General features: G+C 39.8%; 1 protein-coding gene across 1 annotated transcript in view; it reads left to right on the forward strand.

The window, feature by feature from the left end:
• Positions 1-3,998: 3,998 nt before the first annotated feature.
• Positions 3,999-23,154, forward strand: part of ARPC1A (actin related protein 2/3 complex subunit 1A) — a 28,837-nt gene continuing 9,681 nt past the window's right edge. Inside the window, exons 1-5 of the mRNA XM_014795625.2 lie at positions 3,999-4,124; positions 9,198-9,291; positions 12,990-13,094; positions 19,879-20,101; positions 22,108-22,215. Coding sequence (XP_014651111.1) covers positions 9,228-9,291; positions 12,990-13,094; positions 19,879-20,101; positions 22,108-22,215 — 500 coding nt within the window. The 5' untranslated portion in view covers positions 3,999-4,124; positions 9,198-9,227. The remainder of the gene's footprint in view (positions 4,125-9,197; positions 9,292-12,989; positions 13,095-19,878; positions 20,102-22,107; positions 22,216-23,154) is intronic.

The raw sequence follows: 23,154 nt of genomic DNA on the forward strand, positions 1-23,154 counted from the left end.
CAATATCCTTCATAAGCAAAGATTTTTTTTTTTTTTTGTGAGGAAGATCAGCCCTGAGCTAATATCCATGCTAATCCTCCTCTTTTTGCTGAGGAAGATCGGCTCTGAGCTAACATCTATTGCCAATCCTCTTCCTTTTTTCCCCCCAAAGCCCCAGTAGATAGTTGTGTCATAGTTGCACATCCTTCTAGTTGCTGTATGTGGGACGCGGCCTCAGCATGGCCAGAGAAGCAGTGCGTCGGGGCAGGCCTGGGATCCGAACCCAGGCCGCCAGTAGCGGAGCACGCGCACTTAACCGCTAAGCCACAGGGCCAGCCCACAAAGATTTTAAATTGTTAAATTCTTAACAAAATTTTAGCAACTAAACATAGTAAGTATAAAAAGAATAATACATCAGGACCAAGGAGCACTTTTCCCAACAATGCAAGTTTAGTTTAACACTCTAAAATCAATCAATGTAAAAACTATAAAACTTCTGGAAAAAAATAGCAGAAAATCTATATAACTTTGGATTAGGCAAAGATTTCTCAGACATAACACCTGATAAATGGACTTTCTCAAAATTAAGAACTTCTGCTCTTTGAAAGACATTAAGAGAATGAACGAAGAGAAGCCACAGACTGGGAAAAAAACAACTGAGCAATAGTAAATTATGAGAATCAACTTGGTACAATATTTTCAAATAATAATTGCCACAATGTAAGTGCTTTTAATGTGCCAAGAACTGTCAAGTACTTTATATACATTGTCTATTTTAATCCTTAGAACAACCCTAAGGGGTGGGAATTATTATCCTCATTTGCCAATAAACTTAGAGAAGCTGATTGACTTGTCCCAAGGCATATAGCTGATAAGCTGCCGCGACAGAATTTGAACCCAGTTCTGTTTACTTCCAAAGTCAATGAACTCTCTTAAGCACTCCATCATACTACCTTTTTTTTTTTTTTTTTTTTTTTTTTAAAGATTTTATTTATTTATTTTTCCCCCAAAGCCCCAGTACATAGTTGTCTGTCATAGCTGCACATCCTTCTAGTTGCTGTATGTGGGACGCGGCCTCAGCATGGCTGGAGGGGTGGTGCCTCGGTGCGCACCCAGGATCCGAACCCGGGCCGCCGGCAGCAGAGCGCACGCACTTAACCGCTAAGCCACGGGGCCGGCCCCATACTACCTTTTTATTAAAATAATCTAAGATTGCATAACAACACGGGAAAAGTGTTAGAAACAAACTGTGGAAGAACTGGCTCTGGCCTCCAGGAGATTTACAGGCCTGTGGACTACAGATTTCACTTATCAAATTAGAAAAACAATACCTGGTATTCATAAGTATGCTTATGTGCTTGTCTTATAAGTATAGTATTTGTGATAGAATGCTATTTATATACCATCTGGACTACCTCATGCCCCTAGATACCCCATAAACTGGTCCCATCCCTGCACTATGGAAATGAACTAGGTGAGCAACCTAGAGTGGAAAAATCCACATGCATTTTTCAGTCCCTCTGCGCTGAACTGTACAAGATCTTTTCTATGGGAAACTTTCCCTCCTCGGGACGATACCCAGCAAATAGACAATATCTAAATCATAAGCATTGTTAAGTATTAACACAGAGCATGCGCTTCTGTTTTTACCCTTTTGCTTACATACAGCTTTTACAGGCATTGATTCAATAATATTTCCAACAGTCTCTGTGGTGAGTAGGTGGCAGGCACTGACCCAGGTAAGAGACAGAAATGGAGGCAGATCAGCATTAAGTGTTCACTGTTGTTTGGCTGGTGGCACAAGCAAGAAACAATCTTCTTACTCTCCAAACCCACATTCCAGATACTAAATCACAGCTCTCTTGAGCATAAGGAAATCCTCAGACCTTGGTGAACATGTAATCTTTCCGATCTATAATTGGTGATATTCCTGATGTGTCTCAACAAGCCCCGGCTCCCATTCACAACTGGTGGTGATCTCTGTGTTCTCTGAAATCCCAGACTGTTTATTTCATTCATTCATAGTTTCATTCAACAAACACTAACTAGGACCTTCCAGGTTCCAGGGATTGTGTATTTCCTTCTATTTAAAACTATCGGTGAACTGGTTTTATCCCACTCTTAAGTTCCCTGAGGACAGAGAGATCTTACTCAACTCTTCTGTACATTGCACGAAATGCTTAAAACAATACTTTGCATTTGGTGAGTACTCAGTAAATATTTAATGACTTGAAGCTTGACCAAATTGCAATTCAATCCTATGTCAATTCCAACTGAGTCAATAAAGCAAACAAAACCATCCCATGGCATACCCCTCACAGTGTCCAACCCCTCACTTCCTCCCATTTCCCATTTCTAAGTACCACCTTCCCTGCAACTATTTTTTAAAAGGCAGAGTCCTCATTGTGGATACTGTCAGTGTCATTACACAAGTCTGAAAAACAAACACTAAAAATAACTCACTCTCCTTCTCTAATGGCTCTTATACCAGGGCATGATGGGATAATGGGAAATGCTCTGGACTAGGTACCAGGGCAGAGGCTCTGGACTGCCAGTGACTTACATCAAAACTTTTATGAAATCTCAAAATCCTCTGGCCCTGTTTCCTCAGTTACAGAATAAGATGGTTTCACCTAACAAGCTCCTTTAGAAGTAAAATTTTACCATCTGGAATGACTCATAAAAGATGAAATGCATCCAATGGTAAGCTTTGTTTAGGCTAAAATACAAAATACTAACTCAAAAGGTAGAACCAGAGATTAATATTAAATGTTTTACTGTTACTTCTCCTGGACTAAGTTATTTCTTTTCTTGTCATTTATCATAAAGAGTCTGGTATTATTAATTTGTATGTGTTATTCTCATCTACCCAGATTACAAACTCCTTCAAAGAAGGAACTGCACTGTCTCTTGCAAAGAGGTGGGATCTAAATAAAACACTGTTGGTATTTTTACTCTGGGTACCAACTCTGCACACTTCCGGATTGGCTCATGTAACTTGCAGACACACGAGGAATCCCTGCTTCCACGCATGCTGTCCTTCCTTTGCCAAGATGCTGTCTCTGAGAGGGGGTAATTAATTTAAAATGCTCTTTCCGCTCTCTCAATGTGTCCTCGATGTCCCTGGGACCAAAGACTTTGTAGCCACGGGACAAAGCAAAACCAATTACTTCCAGTGCATGCGTGCTCCCGAACAAGAGGATTAACCAGCCCCAGAGAACATAGTGAGGCTCTGACACTTGGAATTTGACACGTTCACTTCTGTGAACATCACCTTACAGCCAAGCATTGGGGTCAAACTTGTAAACCACCACAGGGAACCATACAGACACTTGGTGGGCGACCTGCAGTGGCCCCGAGGACAGGAGTGCTGCTCCAGAATTTCTGTGGGTTCAAGGGCGGCAGGTCTAGCCGCAAGTGGGGTTCAGAGCATTTCCTTGAAGGGCGGCAGGTCTAGCCGCAAGTGGGGTTCAGAGCATTTCCTTGAAGCCGCATCTGCACAGGAAGCCGTCTTCACGTGTTTGGGGGGAGATGCTGAATTCTCCCAATTCCTCTGTCCTGTGGCGCTATCTTGGGAGCAGGAAACAAGTGACTGAGGAAGGGTCGCGAAAGTTCCTCGTAGAGGGCTTTGCACAGGAGACTGGCTCTGACGGGGGGGATCTTTGAAGGGGGAAACACGTAGTCGTTCGTCGGGTTCGTGTGGCGCGAAATGCGTCATATAGTAATTCTCAATTCTCAGTAATTCATTTTCCGACAAAAGCACTCGCGAAAGCGCCAAGGCTCCACACTTCGCTCCGCCAGTCTGAGGAAATTTTTCGAGGACCGGAGTAAGAGGTTCACGCTGTCTCGTCACCATTCCCCAGCCGTTTTACGACACCGCTTCAGAAAGGCCACCGCGGCCGCTCAGAGGCCCGACCCTGACCCGCCGCACCCGCTCGGGACCCCTGCCGCACGACCGATCAGTGCGCGTGCGCGGACCGCCCGCGCCGCCGCGCTGCGCAGGCGCCGTGGCCATTTCCGGGATCTGTCAGCCGCTCCCTCCGAGCCTCGGTCCTCCGCCCGCGCCCGCCGGAGCCTGTTCGCGTCGACTGACCAGAGTCCGCGAATTCTCCGCTCCGAGCCCGTCCGGACTGCCCCGACCCCAGGTAAGGGGCAACAGGGGCGAGCTTCTGCCTCTGCTGGCCTCCTCTGCCCCGGCCTCGCACCGGCCTGGACCCCGCGGGGGCGGGAAGGCGGGGGTTTAGGCCGCGGGGCCCGAGGCTGAGGGGCGGGCCGGGTCTCCTTGCCCGGCCTCCCGGAGGGGCGGGGATCCGTGTTCTCCGTGGGGCCTGGCGAGCCCCTGGGATCCCCTTGAGGGATCGCTTCTCCCAAGATTTTCAAGCTCCAAGCCTCCTCCCGTGCCAGAATTAACGACTCCTCCTATGCTTCCATTGCCCTATTTGCATCTTTATTGTGGGCATTTATCACAATCTGTAAAATTGTGGTAAATGGGATCCTCTGCCCTCTATCGAGCGTCACGAGGGACCGTTCATTCCTTTTTTTAGCGTCTAGGAGAGGTCCCTGCACACAGTCGTCGCCCGTGGAATGTTTGGCTCCTGTCTGGGGCAGCCCCCAATCCTTCAGCTGCCGGGTGGACCCTCCCGAACTCGAGAAAAACCTTCCCCCGAGTTCTTTAAGATTCCCCCGCTCCGGTGCCTCCTTCCCTTAAGTCAGAATTGCACATATTCGCTCCTCCTCGCTCCTTGTCTGTAAGGAACCTTTTATATGGCACCTTGCACATTCCAGCCCTCCCGTCCCACTGCGGCAGTTACAATCCTGGCACCACCACTTGGTTGGGTGACCCTGGGAGGATTGCTTCTCTGAATCCCTGTTTCCTCATCTGCAGTAAGAAGATTCTTAGGGCTTTTCTGAGGATCAAGTGAGTTTATTTGCATAAATTGCTTAGAAGAGTTCTTAGTCCAGAGTAGGTGGTCAATAAGTATTAGCTATTATTACTGCTTCTGGGCATTCTATGCATGTCTCTCGTCCCTTCCTCCCCTACACTCTTCTTCCAGACTTAAGGACCAGAAAAGTGTCAGATTTATTTATGTTTCTGGCCCCAACCCAATACTTACTACACTGCTTAGATCTTTGATTATAAAGCCATGTGTTCTCATACTGCAGCTTTGGAACCTGAAGGAAATGCTAACCGATTTTCACCTACCTCAACTCATTGCCTAAGTTACCTAAACTATCCTAGTTCTGCTCTCTTTTGTTAATTTTATCTAACCTCTTGTTTTCACGTAGGCCCTGGGTTTTTCAGGTATCAAAAAAACAGAGACTCTATCAGTCAGGAAGGTGTTTTTAGGCTATTTGGGAGAGGGTGTAACGCTGCTTCCTACAACAAAGTATTCGGAGAACTTCCAAGGTTAATTCATTTACTTATGACCATTAAAAGAAGGGATCATCTTGGAAAATTAAAACTCCTGCTTGGAGGGAGAGTGGCAGTGTTTTGATCTAGTTGACTAACCTGTGCTGAAACAAATTCTGCATAAAGAAGTTTAAAATGGTCTGCTGGTGAGGCTGGTGCCTGGAATTGGAATCTGTCTCTGGACGTTGTGGAGGGTGTGGTGACCTTGTTGGAGTACCTGGTATTGCTGGGTTGGGTAGTGAGAGCAATTAGAAACTGGGTGAATCACAGTCTTGAAAACTGAAATTCCCACTGTACAAATACTTTCAAGCACCAGGGCCAAGAATTTAAAGCATATGTGGATGTTTCCGTGTTTGGAGGATGCTAACTGATGTGTACTTCCAGGGATAGTTCAAAAGCCAGGGGTCAGATGAAGAAAAGGAACTAACTTCTTGAGCATCTATTTTGGGCTAGGCTTTGTGCTACATGCTTTCGCTTGTTATCTCATTTAATCCTCCTCCCTACAGCTTTGGGATGTCAGTGATATGTCCATTTTACAGATGATGAAACGAGATTTAGAGATACTGAGTGACCTGCCTGGGGTCTCATAGGTAGTATGTGTCAAAGTCAGGATTCAAACCCACGTCCCCTTGGCTTCAGAACCCATGGCTAACCAAACATCAGAATGACTCTGTACTCAAAGTGATAGGTAAAGAAAGGAGTTGGGGGGTGGCAGTGTTCCAGGGGTCATACTGTGCTATAAATCATTATCTCTGTCAGTGCTAGACAATAAAAGGTCATCAATAGAAGATTGTTAAATTTCATGTCACTACCTTTTTGTCTGTCCCTTTTTTTCTTCTCTACCTTCATTAAGACAAAGGTTTTCAGATTCCACTTAAATATTAATCACAGCTTGGAAATTATAATTATCACCCTACGACAGAAGTCATCTTTTCTTGGTACAAAATCCAAGCTATTATTATTATTTTGCTTTCACTGAGTTTGATGAATACAGGCTGTGTGTACTGGGCACCCTATAAATTTGACAAACATGAATGTTGTCTTGGTCTACAGACTCAGAATAGCCACATGATTATAAAAGAAGTGTAAGTCTGAGTGTATGTCCAAATATAGAACTTGAATGGTATAACAAAATTAGAAATGCAATTTTAGAAGTAATTATGCCATTGTGTAAATGTTTACCTCTTTTGAAGTCTTTGCTATATTGCTTATAAAACTGAGTTGAAGAGTGAGAAAGCCTTTGTCTGCAGCACATGAAATATGTGCTTTTATTGCATGCAGATATTCACATTAAATTATTAATTTGCAGGCCAATTTTGTTTCAGTTAACAAATGAGCCTATAAAATGTGGCTTTTGAACTAAATTGCTTTTACTTAAGGAGCTATCTGTTACACAACATGTTATTTTGAGGAACTATGAGTAAAACCTGTTGTGGTAGGTAAGCATCTGATATCAGGGATAAAGAGAGAATTATGATACGGTAGCATCAGGAAGCTTATTTTTTAAAAAACAAATTAAGCAGTCTCATTTGAATTCATTTAAAGTTTTTTTTAAATTTCCAATGAGAGGCTTTTTCTTTATTTTTGAGTTGCAATTTGCATTCTAGAACATGTAAAAGTAAAAAATTAATGACCTAAGTAACTTCACTCTTAGAATAGAATGTGAAACACTGACATTTCTCTGCCAGTTCAAGATATCAGATGTTTTCTTTAGGGGTGTGCTTATCTCTTTTTGACCTTTGGGTTTCTTTACAACAATTAGCAGAGACATTTCTTTTGCTTTCCATTGAGATTGATTTCTGCTTTGTCTGCTGAACTACTTCACAACCTTCTGGTGGCCCTTCCATTCATTTCCTGCTTGCATCAGGATTCCTGTCTCACATTTCAGTATCCACCCTAGGTTAACGTGACTTGTACTTAAGTGTATTGAAACTTCAGAGTGTTGTGAGAGTACCTCTTAGAAATGATAAAATGGAGGGGCGAGGAGCAGGGGAGCCTGGCTGCTTTTTTGAAAAAATTTCACCTATTTCAGGTAGTGGTTTCTTCTTCAGTGGATCTAGGTTTGGGTGCCTATAAAATAGAGAATTTTATTTGATTTTTAATTTAATGATGTTTCACAGGTTCCTGCTTTTCATTTAGTTACAATAAATAGTTTAAAGAGTAATATAACAAACATCTACATACTCTTTGCCTAGATTCACCAGTTGTTAACATTTTGCCACATTTACTGTCTATATATCTGCTTGTCCCAAACAATTGAAAATAAGTTACAGAAGATGTCATGACACTTTGCCCCTAAACACTTCATCATCTTTATTTCCTAAGAGCTAGGACATTCTCCTACCTAACGGCAAACAATTATCATAGTTAAGAAATTGAAAATAATTCCATATTGTTATGTAACATGTAGTCCAAATTTAACTTTTACCTATTGTACAAAAAACATCTTTTGGGCTGGCCCCGTGGCTTAGTGGTTAAGTGCGCACGCTCCACTACTGGCAGCCCGGGTTCGGATCCCAGGCGCGCACCAACGCACTGCTTGTCCGGCCATGCTGAGGCCGCGTCCCACATACAGCAACTAGAAGGATGTGCGACTATGACATAGAACTATCTACTGAGGCTTTGGGGGGAAAAAAAAGGAGGAGGATTGGCAATAGATGTTAGCTCAGAGCCAGTCTTCCTCAGCAAAAAGAGGATTAGCATGGATGTTAGCTCAGGGCTGATCTTCCTCACCAAAAAAAAAAAAAACATCTTTTATGGCTATTTTAAAAATACAGATTACAATCAAGCTTCATTGATCAGATTTGGTTTTCATAGCTCTTTTCATCTAGAACAGTCCTCCCAACCCCATTTGCCTTTTTTTTTTTTTTTTTTTTGGCTTGGGGAAGATTCGCCCTGAGCTAACATCTGTGCCAGCCTTCCTTTGTTTTGTATGTGAGTTGCTGCCACAGTGTGGCAGCTGATGAGTGGTGTAGGTCTGCACCCGGGAACCGAACCCAGGCTGCTGAAGCAGAGTGTGCTACACTTAACCACTAGGCCACGGGGCCAGCCCCTCCATTTGTCTTTTTTGAATAGTCCAGGCCAGTTGTTTTATAGAATGGCACACATTCTGGTTTTAACTGTTTATTTCCCCTTTGTGTTATTTAACTAATTCCACCTCCCTTTATTTCCTGTAACCTGGAAATTAGGTCTGGATCTTGATTGGATTTAGAGTAAATATGTTTGGCCTAAATACTTCATAGGTAGATTGGCCATATTACCAGGTTTCTCCAGGATAGTCCTATGACCTATTGTCATGGCGTAATTATTAATAGTGCCCCTTTTTGCTCTCTTAAAAGTATTCTGGTCTGGATGATAAATCAAGTGGTCACTATTTATAAGTGATGATGTGCACTTCATGTTGCCTCCCATCAAGAGGCCCATCAGATTACATTGTTCCACTATTTATGATACTAAGTTTGATCACTTGGTTAAGGTGGTGACTTAGTTTTTTTATTGTAAAGGCATGTTTTTCCCTTTGTAATTAGTAAGTAATCTGTGGGATGATAATTTGAGACTGTGAATATCCTATACCCCAACAATCTTTAATCTATGGTTTTAGAATCTCTTGATGACCCTGACAGAATAAATTATACGTTGGTGGTTACAGTGCTAGTTGTATTTAAATGATTAAGTTTTGATGTTGAGATTGATTCTTTTTTAATTGGAGAATGTTTTTATTTATCCCCAAACATTTTAAGATCCCCCAGACAACTTAAATATTGGTTGCCTGCCATTTTAAATGCTTTTTTCCTCTTTCTCCTTGCAGCTTTCTATCCTTTGAAAAACACTAAGAATAATGTCCCTGCATCAATTTTTGCTAGAACCAATCACCTGTCATGCCTGGAACAGGGATCGTACCCGTAAGTATGCTATTAACTTTGCTCCTGTATTTTGGTACCTTTGATACTTTTAGATTTAGGCACCTTTAGGGATCATATATTTCAATGTCACATGTGAAAAAGACATAGACTTAGAAGGGAACTGGGTCAGTCCTTTGGTTTACAGATAGAGAAACTGAGGCCTAGAGCGTTAGAAGGACTTTCCAGTGGTTACACACCAAGTTAATGTCAGAGCCAGTTGCTAACACCCAAGCCTCTGGCACTTTGTCCACTTTTTTTCCTGCAGTACCACTTGGAGGACAGTTTATATCAGCGACATCTCTCATTGACCTAAGAATGCAGTGTCTGGAATGGTTGTACAGTAACATCACACTCATCCAGCATTTAGTCAGACTGCTAGGACCTAGAAATAAGCTGTTAACAGAGACATATGGTTTACTCCTCTGTCACTGAGAACAGTATTAACTAGTATTTACTGTGTTATTTATAATAAGCTTGAGTTTCTACTTTTCTAGCTCCAGCAAACTAGGAGAGGCTGGCCTGGTGGCGTAGTGGTTAATTTCTCACACTCCTCTTGGGCAGCCTGGGGTTCACAGGCTCGCATCCCTGGCGTGGACCTACGCACTGCTCATCAGCCATGCTATGGCAGGCTTCCCATGTATAAAATACGTGCTCATCTTCCTCTACTTTATATGTGGGACACCTGCCACAGCATGGCTTGATGAGTGGTGCATAGGTCCATGCCCCGGATCTGAGCCTTCGAACCCCCAGCCACCAAAGCAGAGCACGTGAACTTAACCATTACGCCACCAGGCCAGCCCACTGTCTTTTTTTAAATAGCAGCTTTATTGAAATATAATTCACATAACATAAAATTCACCCTTTTAAAGTATACAATTCAGTGGTTTTTAGAATATTCACAGTTATGCAACAATCACCACTATCTAGTTTCAGAATCTTTTCATTACTCTGGAAAAAAACTCTGTACTCGTTAGTAGTCACTCCCAGTTTTCCTCAAAACTTCCAGTTCTAGGCAACTGGTAATCTACTTTCTGTCTCCATGGATTTGCCTATTCTGGACGTTTTATATAAATGGAATCATACAATGCATATGTGTCTTTTTGCATCTGGCTTCTTTCACTGAGTGTGTTTTCAGGGTTCGTCCATATAGTAGTATATATTAATACTTCATCCCTTTTTATGGTTGAATAATATTGTGTAGACATACCACATTTTGTTTATTCATCAGATAGTGGACATTTAGGTTGTTTCCACTTTTTGGCTATTGTGAATAATGCTGCTATGAACATTCACATATAAGTTTTTATGTGGACGTATGTTTTTGATTCTCTTGAGTATATCCCTAGGAGTGGAATTGCTGGGTCATGTGGTGACCATGTTGAACATTTTGAGGAACTACCAGACTGTCTTTCAAAGTGGCCACACCATTTTACATTTTCACTAACAGTATATGTGGGTTCCAGTTTCTCCACGTCCTCGTCAATACTTGTTATTTTCTGTCTTTTTTATTATAGCCCTTTACCCACTATATCCTAGTGGGTATAAAGTAGTATCTATTTTTAGTTTTGATTTGTATTTCCCTAATTACTAATGATGTTGAACATCTTTTCACATGCTTATTGGCTCTTTGTATATCTTCTTTGGAGAAATGTCTATTCAGATCCTTTGCCCATTTTTTAAATTGGGTTATTTATCTTTTTATTGTTGAGTTGTAAGAGTTCTTTATATATTCTGGATACGAGTCCCTTATCAGAGATATGATTTATAAAATCTCCCATTCTGTGGGTCGTCTTTTCACTTTCTTGATGATGTCCTTTGAAGCAGAACAGTTTTTGATTTTGAAGAAGTCTGATTTATTTATTTTTTTCTTTTGTTGCTTATGCATTTGCTGTTGTTTCTAAGAAACCATTGCCTAATTCAAGGTCACAAAGATGTATACCTGTGTTTCCTTCTAAGAGTCTTATAGTTTTAGCTCTTATATTTAGATCTTGGATCCATTTTGTGTTAATTTTGTATATGGCGTGAGGTAGGGGCTCAACTTCATCCTTTTGCATGTGGATATCCAGTTGTCCCAGCACCATTTGTTGAAGACTGTTCTCTCCCAGTTGAATTATCTTGGCACCCTTGTTGAAAATCAATTGACTGTAAATGTGAAAGTTGATTGGACTCTCAATTCTAGTCCATTGATCTTTATGTTTATCCTAATGCCAGGCCCACACTGTTGATTACTATAGCTTTGTTAAGTTTTGAAATTGGGAAATGTGAGTTCCTGCTTTGTAATTCTTTCTCAAGATTGTTTTGGCTTTTCTGGGTCCCTTTCATTTCTATATGAATTTTAGGATCAGCTTATTAATTTCTGCAAAGAAGCCAGCTGGGATTTTAATACAGATTGCTTTGAATCTATAGATCTTTTTTAAAGTAGTTGAGATGTAATTCACTCTTATTTTTAAATAAATCCTTGGTACATAAACAGTACACTCCAGGTTATTGCTGGGTAAAGAGAAAACCCAGATATGAGCCTCTATATTGTGTGTTTGAAAATATGTAACTTGGCAGGATGGTGTATCTAGAGCCTCTGTTTTGTGGTCATCTCACAGAGCTTCATAGCTGAGTTTCCTGTATCTTCTGTCTCTACTTTCCAGTCTAAAAATAGATTTTTGGAGTATTTCCAGTTATCTTTAACAGAAATGCAAGTTATCGTTGTCCTCATTTAAACTACTTGATAAACTCAATATATTAAGTGAAATTTTTTGTTATGCGATGTTATAATTTGAAATTTATAACATTTTCCAGATTTAAATTTTGATTTGGCTTTTGAAATCCCTATATGCATCTTAGAAATTTAGAGAAATATATAACTCGTTTGCAGAAAAGCACCTAAAGTCTTAGGATTTTAGTGCTAGATATTTATCTAGCTCCATGATTTTATCTGTAAAACAGATATAGCTTCCCTAAGGAGGGGAGGAAAGGTGATATATAATAGATAGGAGAACTATTAAATGATTGACCTCAAGTTTGGGTTATAGATCCTAGTTTTAATTTTAAGAAATCAATTTTTTTTTTAAACTAGAAATAAAATTAGTATAAGTTCAAAAAAATCCATTATATATATATATATATATTCTTAATATTTCAGATTGGTCCAAGAGATTTCTCTTGAAAACAGAATTTTATTTTGTGATTTATATTGGCTTTATTGTAAAGGAAAACTTTGATATATTATCAGCAGAATCAAGTTTTTTTTAATAAACTAGTAGTTCTAACCTGGGTCCATGAGAACTTATAAGCTATTTTCAGCGTTTCAGAAAGTCTAACAGAAATGAAATATTTATTGCTAATAGTGTTATGCAGGTGAACTAAAATGTCAAATATCTTTACTATGGGCTAAAGTTATATCAGCTAAGTATAGTAACATTGTTTATTTCTTGCTGGTTAGAATCTTTAATTGACAGTTGTATATGTCTCTGATAAAATGAATTTTTAAATTTAGTTTTTCTACAAAATATTTAATAATATGGGGTCCAAGTAGAGGTAAAAATAATAAAAGGAATTCTTCAGGGATGAATATTGGGAACCATTTTTTGGAAACAGCTTTCCTATTCCTTCCTTTAGTCTCTTTTTTAAATGTCAACTGTAACATATCCCTTTTTGGGTGACAATTTCAAGTTCAGATGTTAACTGTTGACTTTTTTCTCCAGAGATTGCCCTTAGCCCCAATAATCACGAAGTCCACATCTATAAGAAGAACGGGAGCCAGTGGGTGAAAGCTCATGAACTCAAGGAGCACAACGGACACATCACAGGTAAGGGAAGATCACTGTGAGCTTAGTATCGTAGTTCCAAATTCAGCACTCTTCTGTTTAAATAAAGAGCTCAGTAAAGTATAGTCTGGCGTAATATTTAAAGTTGTGCAGCATTGACTGAGTTTTCTTTAGAAAATTTGAGAAAATATCATAGTAGTGATCTCAATTTTTAAGTGCTTCTTTTAGCCCCACTGGTATACAGCACTCTACTAGTGTCACGGAAAGCACTGAACCTACTCTGAGGACTGAAGAGCTTAGATTAGGAGATGAGACGTGAAAGCAAAAACTAGACGGCATGTCAGCTGTGTGAAAATGTAAGCCAGACTGTGTTGCCAAGTGCCGAGGGAACGCAGTGTCTTCCAGGAGTTTCCTGCATGTTGTTTTTGGGGCAAGGAAGACATTCCAAAATACTGAAAAGGACAAACAGTAATATAATGCACATCCATATTCCCACCACCCCTAATTAACAACTGTCTTGTTACCTGTGCCAGAAAACTTAGGAAACAAAGATTTAGTAATAAGGAATATTATTTCAGATAATGGTCAAGTCCCCTCTCACCACCAATCCTATTCGTCTCCTCCAGTCTGTAATTTGGTATGACATTGTCCCAGTCCATTTTTAATACTTTTACGTACATTTATATATATTCGTAAGCAATCTTTAGCACTACCGTATTGGCTAGTATTTTTAAATGTTACATAAATGGTGTCGTATTGTACATCTCTTGCAGCTCACTTTTGCATTCCACATTGTTTCTGTCTGTCTACGTTGGTGTATCTAGATCAAGTTTATTCCTTTTAAGCACTGTTGAGCATTTCATACCTCATTTATTCACTCTTTCCTCCATTGAAGGGCATTTAGATGGTTTCCAGTTTTTCCTTATTACACTGAAGTGCTAAATCAGGTGTCCCTGTGCAGGTCTCCTTATATACATGTGAATGTTTGTGTCTGGCAGACTTGTTTCACCACAGGGGGCTGTACCTCTTCAACTTTGCTAGGCATCTTCGGATTGCCTTCATCCTACAGCTGTGTATAAGAGTGCTTATTTTCCCACATCCCACACACACTTGATATGGTCACACTGATGAGTGGAAGATGGTGTCTCTGTAAGTTGTGTTTTCCTGAATAATAGAAAGATTGAGCATATTTTCAGATGTTTATTAGCCATCTGGATTTTCTTTTTCCTGACTTTATTGTTCATAACTCCTGACCATTTTTCCATTGAGTTTTTGTCTTTCTCTTGTTTTTTTTTTTTTTGGTGAGGAGATCAGCCCTGTGCTAACATCTGCCAATCCTCCTTTTTTTGCCGAGGAAGACTGGCCCTGGGCTAACATCCGTGCCCATCTTCCTCCACCCTATATGGGACGCTGCCACAGCATGGCCTGACAAGCAGTGCGTTGGTGTGCACCCGGGATCCCAGCCAGCAAACCCCGGGCTGCTGCAGCGGAGCGCGCGTGCACTTAACTGCTTGCGCCACCTGGCCGGCCCCAGTCTTTCTCTTGTTGATTTGTAGAAAACTGGATCTTACAGCAATGGCTCTGAGGCAGATTCTTGAGTGTACGTTAACTCTCATCAGTGATAGAAACTATCAGTGAATAGATGGATAGAGGTGGCAAACAGCAATGCTAAGTTTTATTAAGCAAGTGTCACATAAAGGAGGAGGAGGAGTAAGAGTTTGTAAAAACAGAGAGTTTTTACAGTGGTTTTCAGAATTTAGTGAACCAATCCTGATCCCAAATTTCAAAAGAATGTATTGCTTTGTTATTAAGTCATGTCTGGCGATTTTTTAAAACAACATATTCACTTACTATTTTGTTCGGAAAGAACTCTTGTTCTTTGATCCTTACTAGTAGAGTTGCTTCTTTATCCTGTATTTTGACAGAGTTGACGCAACCGCTTACTTTCAACAGTTTGGCCAAGCACATTAAAACTTATTCTCCACAGCTTTCAGTTATAAATTTCTCACTGCAGTCTTGAGTTTCCCCTCTCCTCTCAATGACATTTGCACTTAAGTGGGCAGCAAAGGGACTGATAGTGATTTTTTTTTTTAATTAGGACCCTGGAATTTTGCCTCTAATCCCCTAACATACTGATTAACTTAAGATATCCTTCCCCCAAATCAGAGAAAAACGTAACATGTTTTGACTTTCTGCACCCTTTACATTGTATTCCCCAGCAAAAACTCATGACCGTTCCTTCTGGTTTGACCCGTGATTTGTATGTGATGCTAGTGAGCACCAGGAACTGACTGACTAGACCGAACCAGCACCAAAGACATAATTTCTATTTTTGTTGCTGTTGCTTTCCCACAACCTTATTTCTATTAGGTTTGGCCTATTTTCTTTAAGTGTCCTTGCCAGTAGTGTTATGGCCTAAACATAAGAAGTCTCATATTTTAAATTGGAATTTTAGCGTTAGGAAATACTTTTAAATGAGAAAGGGCTAAGATGAAAGACCAAAGGAATAGCAAAAAAAAGTGAAATATTTAGTTATGTCTTTTTTCTCCCTTGCTTCGTGTTTTAGAATCCTTTGAACTTGGGCCTGTTTTCTGTCCAAATGCTCAAGTGACATTTTTTTTAGATCTGAAAAAACTGTTGTTGGAAAAATCTAAATATAACTCTGTGGCAAGAGACCAAGGATCAAACATATTTTCTCAGAAGGATAGTAACTACAGAAAAAAAAGTATCTTCTGAAGCTTTCTAGAAGAAAAGACTAGTCAGTATAACAGAGAAAAAAAGTATGGCAAACATCAGAGGGATATCAGGGTTCTGGTGTTTTTTTCTGTAAGTTAATTCTTTTGTGTTAAATGTTTGATCACTGTCTCTTTTTAAAAAACATTTTACTGTGGACAGTTTTAAACAGATAACAAAAACAAACAGAATTATGTATTGAGCCCCTGTGTGTGTATACCTATCACCCAGATTCAGCAATTATCAACTCACAGATAATCTTGTCCTTTTCAACTCACCTTCCTCCTTCCTGTACTATTCCAAAGCACATCCCAGACGTATGATGTTATATTTCAGTTGGTATCTCTAAAAGATAAGGATTCTTCAATAATAACCAATACAACAGTCTCTTTTAATTGGGATCCTAACAAGGTACACAAATGGTTGTGATTAGTTAATCTCTCTCTTAAGTCTTTTTGTTTTGTTTTGTCTATAGGTTCCCTTTCTTCTCTCTTTTTCTTTGCAATTTATTTAAGAAAATTGAGAAATCAAGTTGTTTGTCTTGTAGTGTTTTCCAGAGCCTGGATTTTACTGATTGCAAGCCCATGGTGTTTTACATATTCCTCTGCCCTCTGTATTTCCTATAAATTGCTAGTTGAAGTTAGGTGGTGGTAGGTTTTGTCATCAAGGAGGCACAGAATGTCTAGTTTTTCTTTTTGTGATGTTAGTGACTGTTGATGATTGGTGCCCGTATCCTTTCACTTAGTAGTAGCTGCAACACGATGATATTCTAAATCTATCGTTTCTTCTCTGTTAGCTGGAATACATTTATAAAAGAGTCACTTACCTTCATCTACTGTTTGGCTACCCTGAGACATAGTACAGGAAAGACAGTATAGATGCTCAATTCCCCTCCTTTTCCTTTAAGGTCATCTGATGGCTGCAAAACAGAAAAGAAAATGCAAAGCTAAATTAGTAAGAGATGAGAATTTGCCTGTTACTGAATATTTTTAATAAGTGTGTGTTTTGAAAAAGTTTAAAGTTAATGTCATCTAATATAGTTTGAGGCTGTGACTATGGTTTACAGCTCCCATGTTCAAGTGAAGGATGTAGCTATAGAAGTAGACTTAGAACTATAAAACCAAGCAGAAGGCAGTTCTTTGTATATTTCTCAGAGAGTAAGGATCTGTTGATTTTTTTTTTTTTTTTTGGTGAGGAAGATTGTCCCACACAATTAGCTCTGTTAGCACAGAGCTAACATCTGTGCCCATCATCCTCTATTTCATATGTGGGATGCCTGCCTTAGCACGGCTTGATAAGCGGTGCACAGGTCCGAACCTGCAAACCCCGGGCCGCCAAAGCGGAGCATGCGAACTTAACCGCTACGCCACTAGGCCGGCCCCCTGATTTTTTTTTTAAGCACCTCATCCTTAAGCACCTCACAAATTCTTATAAACCACGCATGTGTTTAATTAGAGCAGTGGTCATATGGAATAAAAGGTGAAATTTGAGATTGTCAAAATCTTTACAAAATCACTGAGCTTTCTCTTTACAAGGCAATGTTCTGGAGATTAGAGGGTGTGTTAGTTTTCTATTGCTGTGTAACAAATACTACAAACTTAGCAGCTTAAACTAAAACACATTTATTATCTCACAGTTTCTGTGGGTCAAGAGTCTGGACATGGCTTATCTGGGACCTCTGCTTAGGGTCTCACAAGCTATAATCAAGGTGTCAGCCAGGGATGGGTTCTCATCAGAGGCTTAACCAGAGAAGGATCTACTTCTAAGCTTCCTTAGGTTGTTGGTGGTAGAATTCATTTCCTTGTGTTTGTAATATTCATGACAGCTTGCTTCTTTAAAGCCAGCAATGGAGAAGGAGCATGAAAGTCTCTAGGAAGAGGGGCTCTATGCTCTTGTGTAATCTTGTACACTAATCACGTATATCTCATCACTTTTCAGCATTCTATTGGTTAGAAGTGAGTCACAAGTCCTGCCCATACCCAAAGGGATGGGGTCACCCAAAGGCATGAGCATCAGCAGGTGGGATCATGGGGACCACCCTAGGGTCTGCCCACCACAATAGTTTCAGATACTTGCTTCCTATTTTCAAGAAGCTTGTAATCAAGTTAGGAAAATAAGACAGTCATAAAAATAATGTGTGTGTGCGCAAATATTTTGCATCACACTTCTGGGAATTTATCATAGATAATTTTATTATTTATTTATTTATTTATTTTGTGAGGAGGACCAGCCCTGAGCTAACATCCAATGCCAATCCTCCTCTTTTTTTGCTGAGGAAGACTGGCCCTGGGCTAACATCTGTACCCATCTTCCTCTACTTTATATGGGACGCCGTCACAGTATGGCTTAACATGTGGTGCATCGGTACGCGCCTGGGATCCAAACCAGCGAACCCCGGGCCACCGCAGCGGAGCGTGCGCACCCAACTGCTTGTGCCACCGGGCCGGCCCCTATCATAGATAATTTTAACCAGAGCAAAAATGTATGTGCCTGAATGTTTATTCTAGTTTATCTGCTTTAACAAATGATTGGAAACTAACAAAATGTTCAACAATGGGATGTTTTGGGAAATTATTATGAGAAGATCAATGTTCTAAAATAAAGTATAACCACTACTAATTTATAAAAAGCAGGAGAAAATGTTTGCCGTAATATTAATATCGTTTTGGGGAAGGAAGGTGTATGAACGTAGAGAACAGGGGCAGAGCTTTGTTGACTTTCAGCATGTCCTTTTGTAACGTTTGTTGCATAAAACAAAATTTAAAATCTAATGAAGAGAGCTACAAAACTATCCTGTAATGAATGGATTTAAAATCAAAATCCACATCACTTAGAATACACTTCACATGTCTTTTTCCCTTCAGTGGTACAAATAATTGAGCTGGTTATTCATGTGCTTGAATGAATGAATAAACTCTTCATATGACTAAAGTCACTATGCCTTATGACTAAAGGAGACTTTGATTTATAGTCATCTTACTTTTTTCCCATATAAATATTAAGAATGCTAGTTATTACTTTAACGAGATATTTATAATAAAAATTTATTAGTATTTCTGTTCTTTCTTTCTTTTTTTTTTCCTGAGGAAGATTCATCCTGAGCTAACATCTATTACCAATCTTCCTCTTTTTGTATGTGAGCTGCTGCCACAGCGTGGTCGCTGACAGACAAGTGGTGTAGGTTCGCGCCCGGGAATCGAACCCAGGCTGCCAAAGCAGAGTGTGCCAGATTTAACCACTAGGCCACTGGAGTTTGCCTAGTATATCTGTACTTTCAGTATGAAATTATTTTTATAGGAAATACCTCATCAATAACTATAAAATGACTGAGTCATAGCGGATTTTACTCTAGGTATGTGACAAACTGACATTGACTGTGGGATCCTTCACAGAGGCACCAAATAAGTAAAAGCCTGGTCAAATAAGAAAAATAAACCTTACATTAAGATACATATTTAGGTCTCTTCCTAGTTTAGATGCAAAGATACTCAAGGACTCTTTCACAGAACGTACATCATATAGAAAAGGTATTTAGGTTAGTTTAGATGACAGTGACCTTTAGGAGAATATATAGTGAATCACAATTTATGTTTTCCCCTCTATATACTGGAGATTATTTTTCTTTACCCTTTATGTTGTTTTTAGTTGGCTGCCATGTAGCACACTTTCAGTTAATATCATGGAATACGTTCTATTAATGAATGAATAAAGTTACTTTCAGAACAAAAAAAAAATCTAATAGAGATGAAAAAGGTAATGGATCTTCAGACCAGGTATCTTTAGAAACCTGTGAGTGGGTGGAAAGAATGCCCCTGCTTATTTAGTTTTGTAACCTCTGGAATGATAGAACTGCATTATAAAATAGCTCTGTTCTCCCTGGCCTCATAGAGGATCCTGAGTTACAGGAACTTTGCAGAGAAACATCCTTGCCTTTGTGTGTGAGGTGGTGATCAGGACCATAGATGGGGGAAGGATGGGGCTGGGGAGGAGGTACCAAGTCCACATCTGGCGCCACCATGCCGGTACCCACCTGCCTGTGCCGTGTCAGTGTCGTCCAGGCAAAGCAGATGACACCATGTCTTACCTGTTACAGGTATCGACTGGGCTCCCAAGAGCGACCGCATTGTCACTTGTGGGGCAGACCGCAATGCCTATGTCTGGAGTCAGAAAGATGGTGTCTGGAAGCCAACCCTGGTGATCTTGCGAATTAATCGTGCAGCCACTTTTGTCAAGTGGTCCCCACTAGAGAACAAATTTGCTGTAGGAAGTGGAGCACGACTCATTTCTGTTTGTTACTTCGAATCTGAAAATGACTGGTAAGCAACATCTGAATATTTTTTATTTCTTTCTATAGAATTATACATTTAGACTGCTGTGTTCTTGGTGACTTGAGGCACTAGGTGAAGGCTTAAATATGACTTCAAGTTTTTCCTCAGCTGGAGATTTTTTTTCCTCTGAAATTCTCCATTTTCTCCGATTGAGCATTTTTCCTTCCTATGTGCACATTGAGTCAAATCCCACATCTTTCTCATATTAATATAGTGCTGTGGCTTCCATGTTCTGATCTAACTTGTTTGTTCTGTAAGATGCTACTACTCTTCTCACTCTGTACTGTCCAAATTGCTGTCTTCTTTCTCTGATATATAAATTATAAATTTGAAAGATTCTCAGTGCCCTGAGGAATAATTTTTTTCCCTATATTATCTATCAACTAGGATTCTTACAGATAACAGTGTTCTCTTTCTTTAAAGTTTATTTGCTAACCAAATCTGTGTCTTGATATAATATTTTACTGGTTTAAACCGTTGGAGTAAAAATTGACCAGAATCTTGGAAATATAATCAGACTGTTGTACTTTTTTTTAATAAATCACTTGTAGCTGAGCCATTCAAAATACAGAGGTTTATTTTTATGGGTAACTTGCTTGAACTACTCCTTCCTGCTTACTTTGATAAGATAATGCCTCTGCTGTACCTGGCATGCATTCAGAAAGGGTAGTAAATACCTTTCAACTCAGAACTGTTTAATATGAAACCGGCAGTGTTTGCATTTGCACTAAAAATAGCAGAGTACACATTACTCTTTGTGTTAGTGTTACTGTTTGCTTTCTGCTGAAATAGTGAGAGGGAGGGCTCATCATATTACATTTTGTAATTTAGCAAAACCTCAGAAATTTTGATTCTTTGAAGCAAAAGTCTTTGAATTTGCAACAAGATTGATTTGTGAATTTAAGACATGCATTTTTCTTTCAAGCATACAAAAAATAAGGCTAACGGAGTGTTCCCTGCTAAAAATCATTTGGAAGGCTCACTGTTATGAATAGATGAGAAACAACTTTTCTTCCTAGGTAACCTTCAAGCTTAGTGATTGTTCACATTTTTATTCATTGAAAAATGGTCTCAAATTTGGTAAATTGGGCTTTACTGTAGTACAAAGTACTGTCTTTTGAACAAGCTGTATGTTCAGGGGAGTTTTCTCATGGTACAACGTGAGTACTTTAAAACAACCTCTAAAAGCTGTTGGTTTATAATAACTACATTATACAACAAGTCAGAACATTGTCTGTTTTTCACAATGAAATTTTTCAGATAAGTTCTTAAGAAGAAGATTCTATAGAAAAGTAATTTAGTATTCAAGGAAAGGCATTTGGCTCGATATTAAGTCCCTCAACTCTTGAACAGCAGAACATGATTGGGTTTTAAGCAGCAATTTAGGGGCAGAAGTTGAGTTAGTTCAGCCAGAATAATGACTGATCTTAGACATAAATAAACTTTTGAGTAAAGCTAGAGAATTAGGTAGAGGCTAATCCCTAACAAAAAGTTCTGCTAATTTCTTGGTTGTGATTTCTTGGTGAGAAAAAATTAAAAATAATTTACAACTTCATGGAGACTTAGCTATCTTACAACCCAAACTTAACCCAAAATGAAATAATATCACTGAATATTTAGAATAAAAATTCAGATAATTTCAAACCTCAATTTTTGTTTCAGAGGTTGAAGTCACACATAATCTGAAACCCCGTGGGGTAGTACCAGAGTTAATCCATAAATGTACTTACTAGCGAGGATCCCCTGGTGGCTGGAAACGTTCAGAACGAGCTGCTCTGGTGAGGATGTCAAGGCCTAAAAGAGAGGAGAGCAGAAGGGACCATTTGTGGTTCTTTCTCCTCTCTTTCTTTAGAAATGCACCTTCTCTCTGGCAGGAGGCGTGGGAGCCACGGAGGAGCCATGCTTAGATGTCTTCACCTGACACACACTTGTGGGTCATTTGGGGACTATTGCTTGATGTGTGGGTAAACTGAAACGAGTTTCTCCTTTTGTAGGTGGGTAAGCAAGCACATTAAAAAGCCGATCCGTTCCACGGTCCTCAGCTTGGATTGGCATCCCAACAATGTTTTGCTGGCAGCAGGATCATGTGATTTCAAATGCAGGTGGGAACAAATGAGAATTGGCAGACACACTCGAGCTGTTTGTTGTATCTTTCAACAAATATTTTTAAGGTTCCTTTTCTTTGCAAGGTACTATGCCCGTGAGGGACTCAGAGAAGAAGGAGCTGGTGATCTAGAAAAGGAGTTACAGTAGGTGCATAAATCACTGAGGTAGAAAGAAGTGGACTTGGAGGTGCAGTAGGAGGGAGATGCGAGGGCGGGGCTGGGAAAGTTTTCCTTGGGCAGAACATCCATGGTTGGGAGTGATGGTAGAGTGTTCTCCTGCCTCGCCCCCGACTACAGTATTATTTCTCATTTCATAACCCAGGCAGCAGACTTGGCAAATTCCAGAGTGAAACTAAGATTAACAAAACATAGCTGAACAGTGCACTACTGAGCTGTTATTGTGCTGTTCCTTTTCAGTTAAAGCTTTTTATTTGTCATTAGCATGAGGCTAGAAGAAACACAGCCACTTTGCTCAGAGCTTTAAGGGTCATACCATGTAATTGCTTCTTAAAGTTGTTCTTTATCAAGCAGGATTTTCTTCCCCTTAGCCAAAAGAAAAACAAGTAAATGTTGCTTCATGTTGACTGTGTGGTGGGTTGGGAGATGGGACTCATCTTTCTTTAGTAGACTATGTGGAGAATTTCCAGAAAACCTGGATAGTGATTTATATCCAAGAATACCTGAAGGTTTTTTGTTTTGGCTTTTTTTTTTTTTTAAAGATATGTGTGGGAATTTGGCTGTGGGAATGGAGGTATAGTAGTGTCAAGGCACTTTTTGGACAAAGGTTTGTTTTCCTACTTAAGAACCAGTGTAACAGTAAAGATATGTAGAGGGGCTGGCCCTGTGATGTAGTGGTTAAGTTCACATGCTCCGCTTCAGTGGCCTGGGGTTGGCAGGTTCAGATCCCTAGTGCAGACCTAAGCACTGCTTATCAAG

The sequence above is a fragment of the Ceratotherium simum genome, chromosome 26 (assembly GCF_057802395.1).
Source record: "Ceratotherium simum simum isolate JZ-2026a chromosome 26, ASM5780239v1, whole genome shotgun sequence".
Classification (NCBI taxonomy): Eukaryota; Metazoa; Chordata; class Mammalia; order Perissodactyla; family Rhinocerotidae; genus Ceratotherium; species Ceratotherium simum.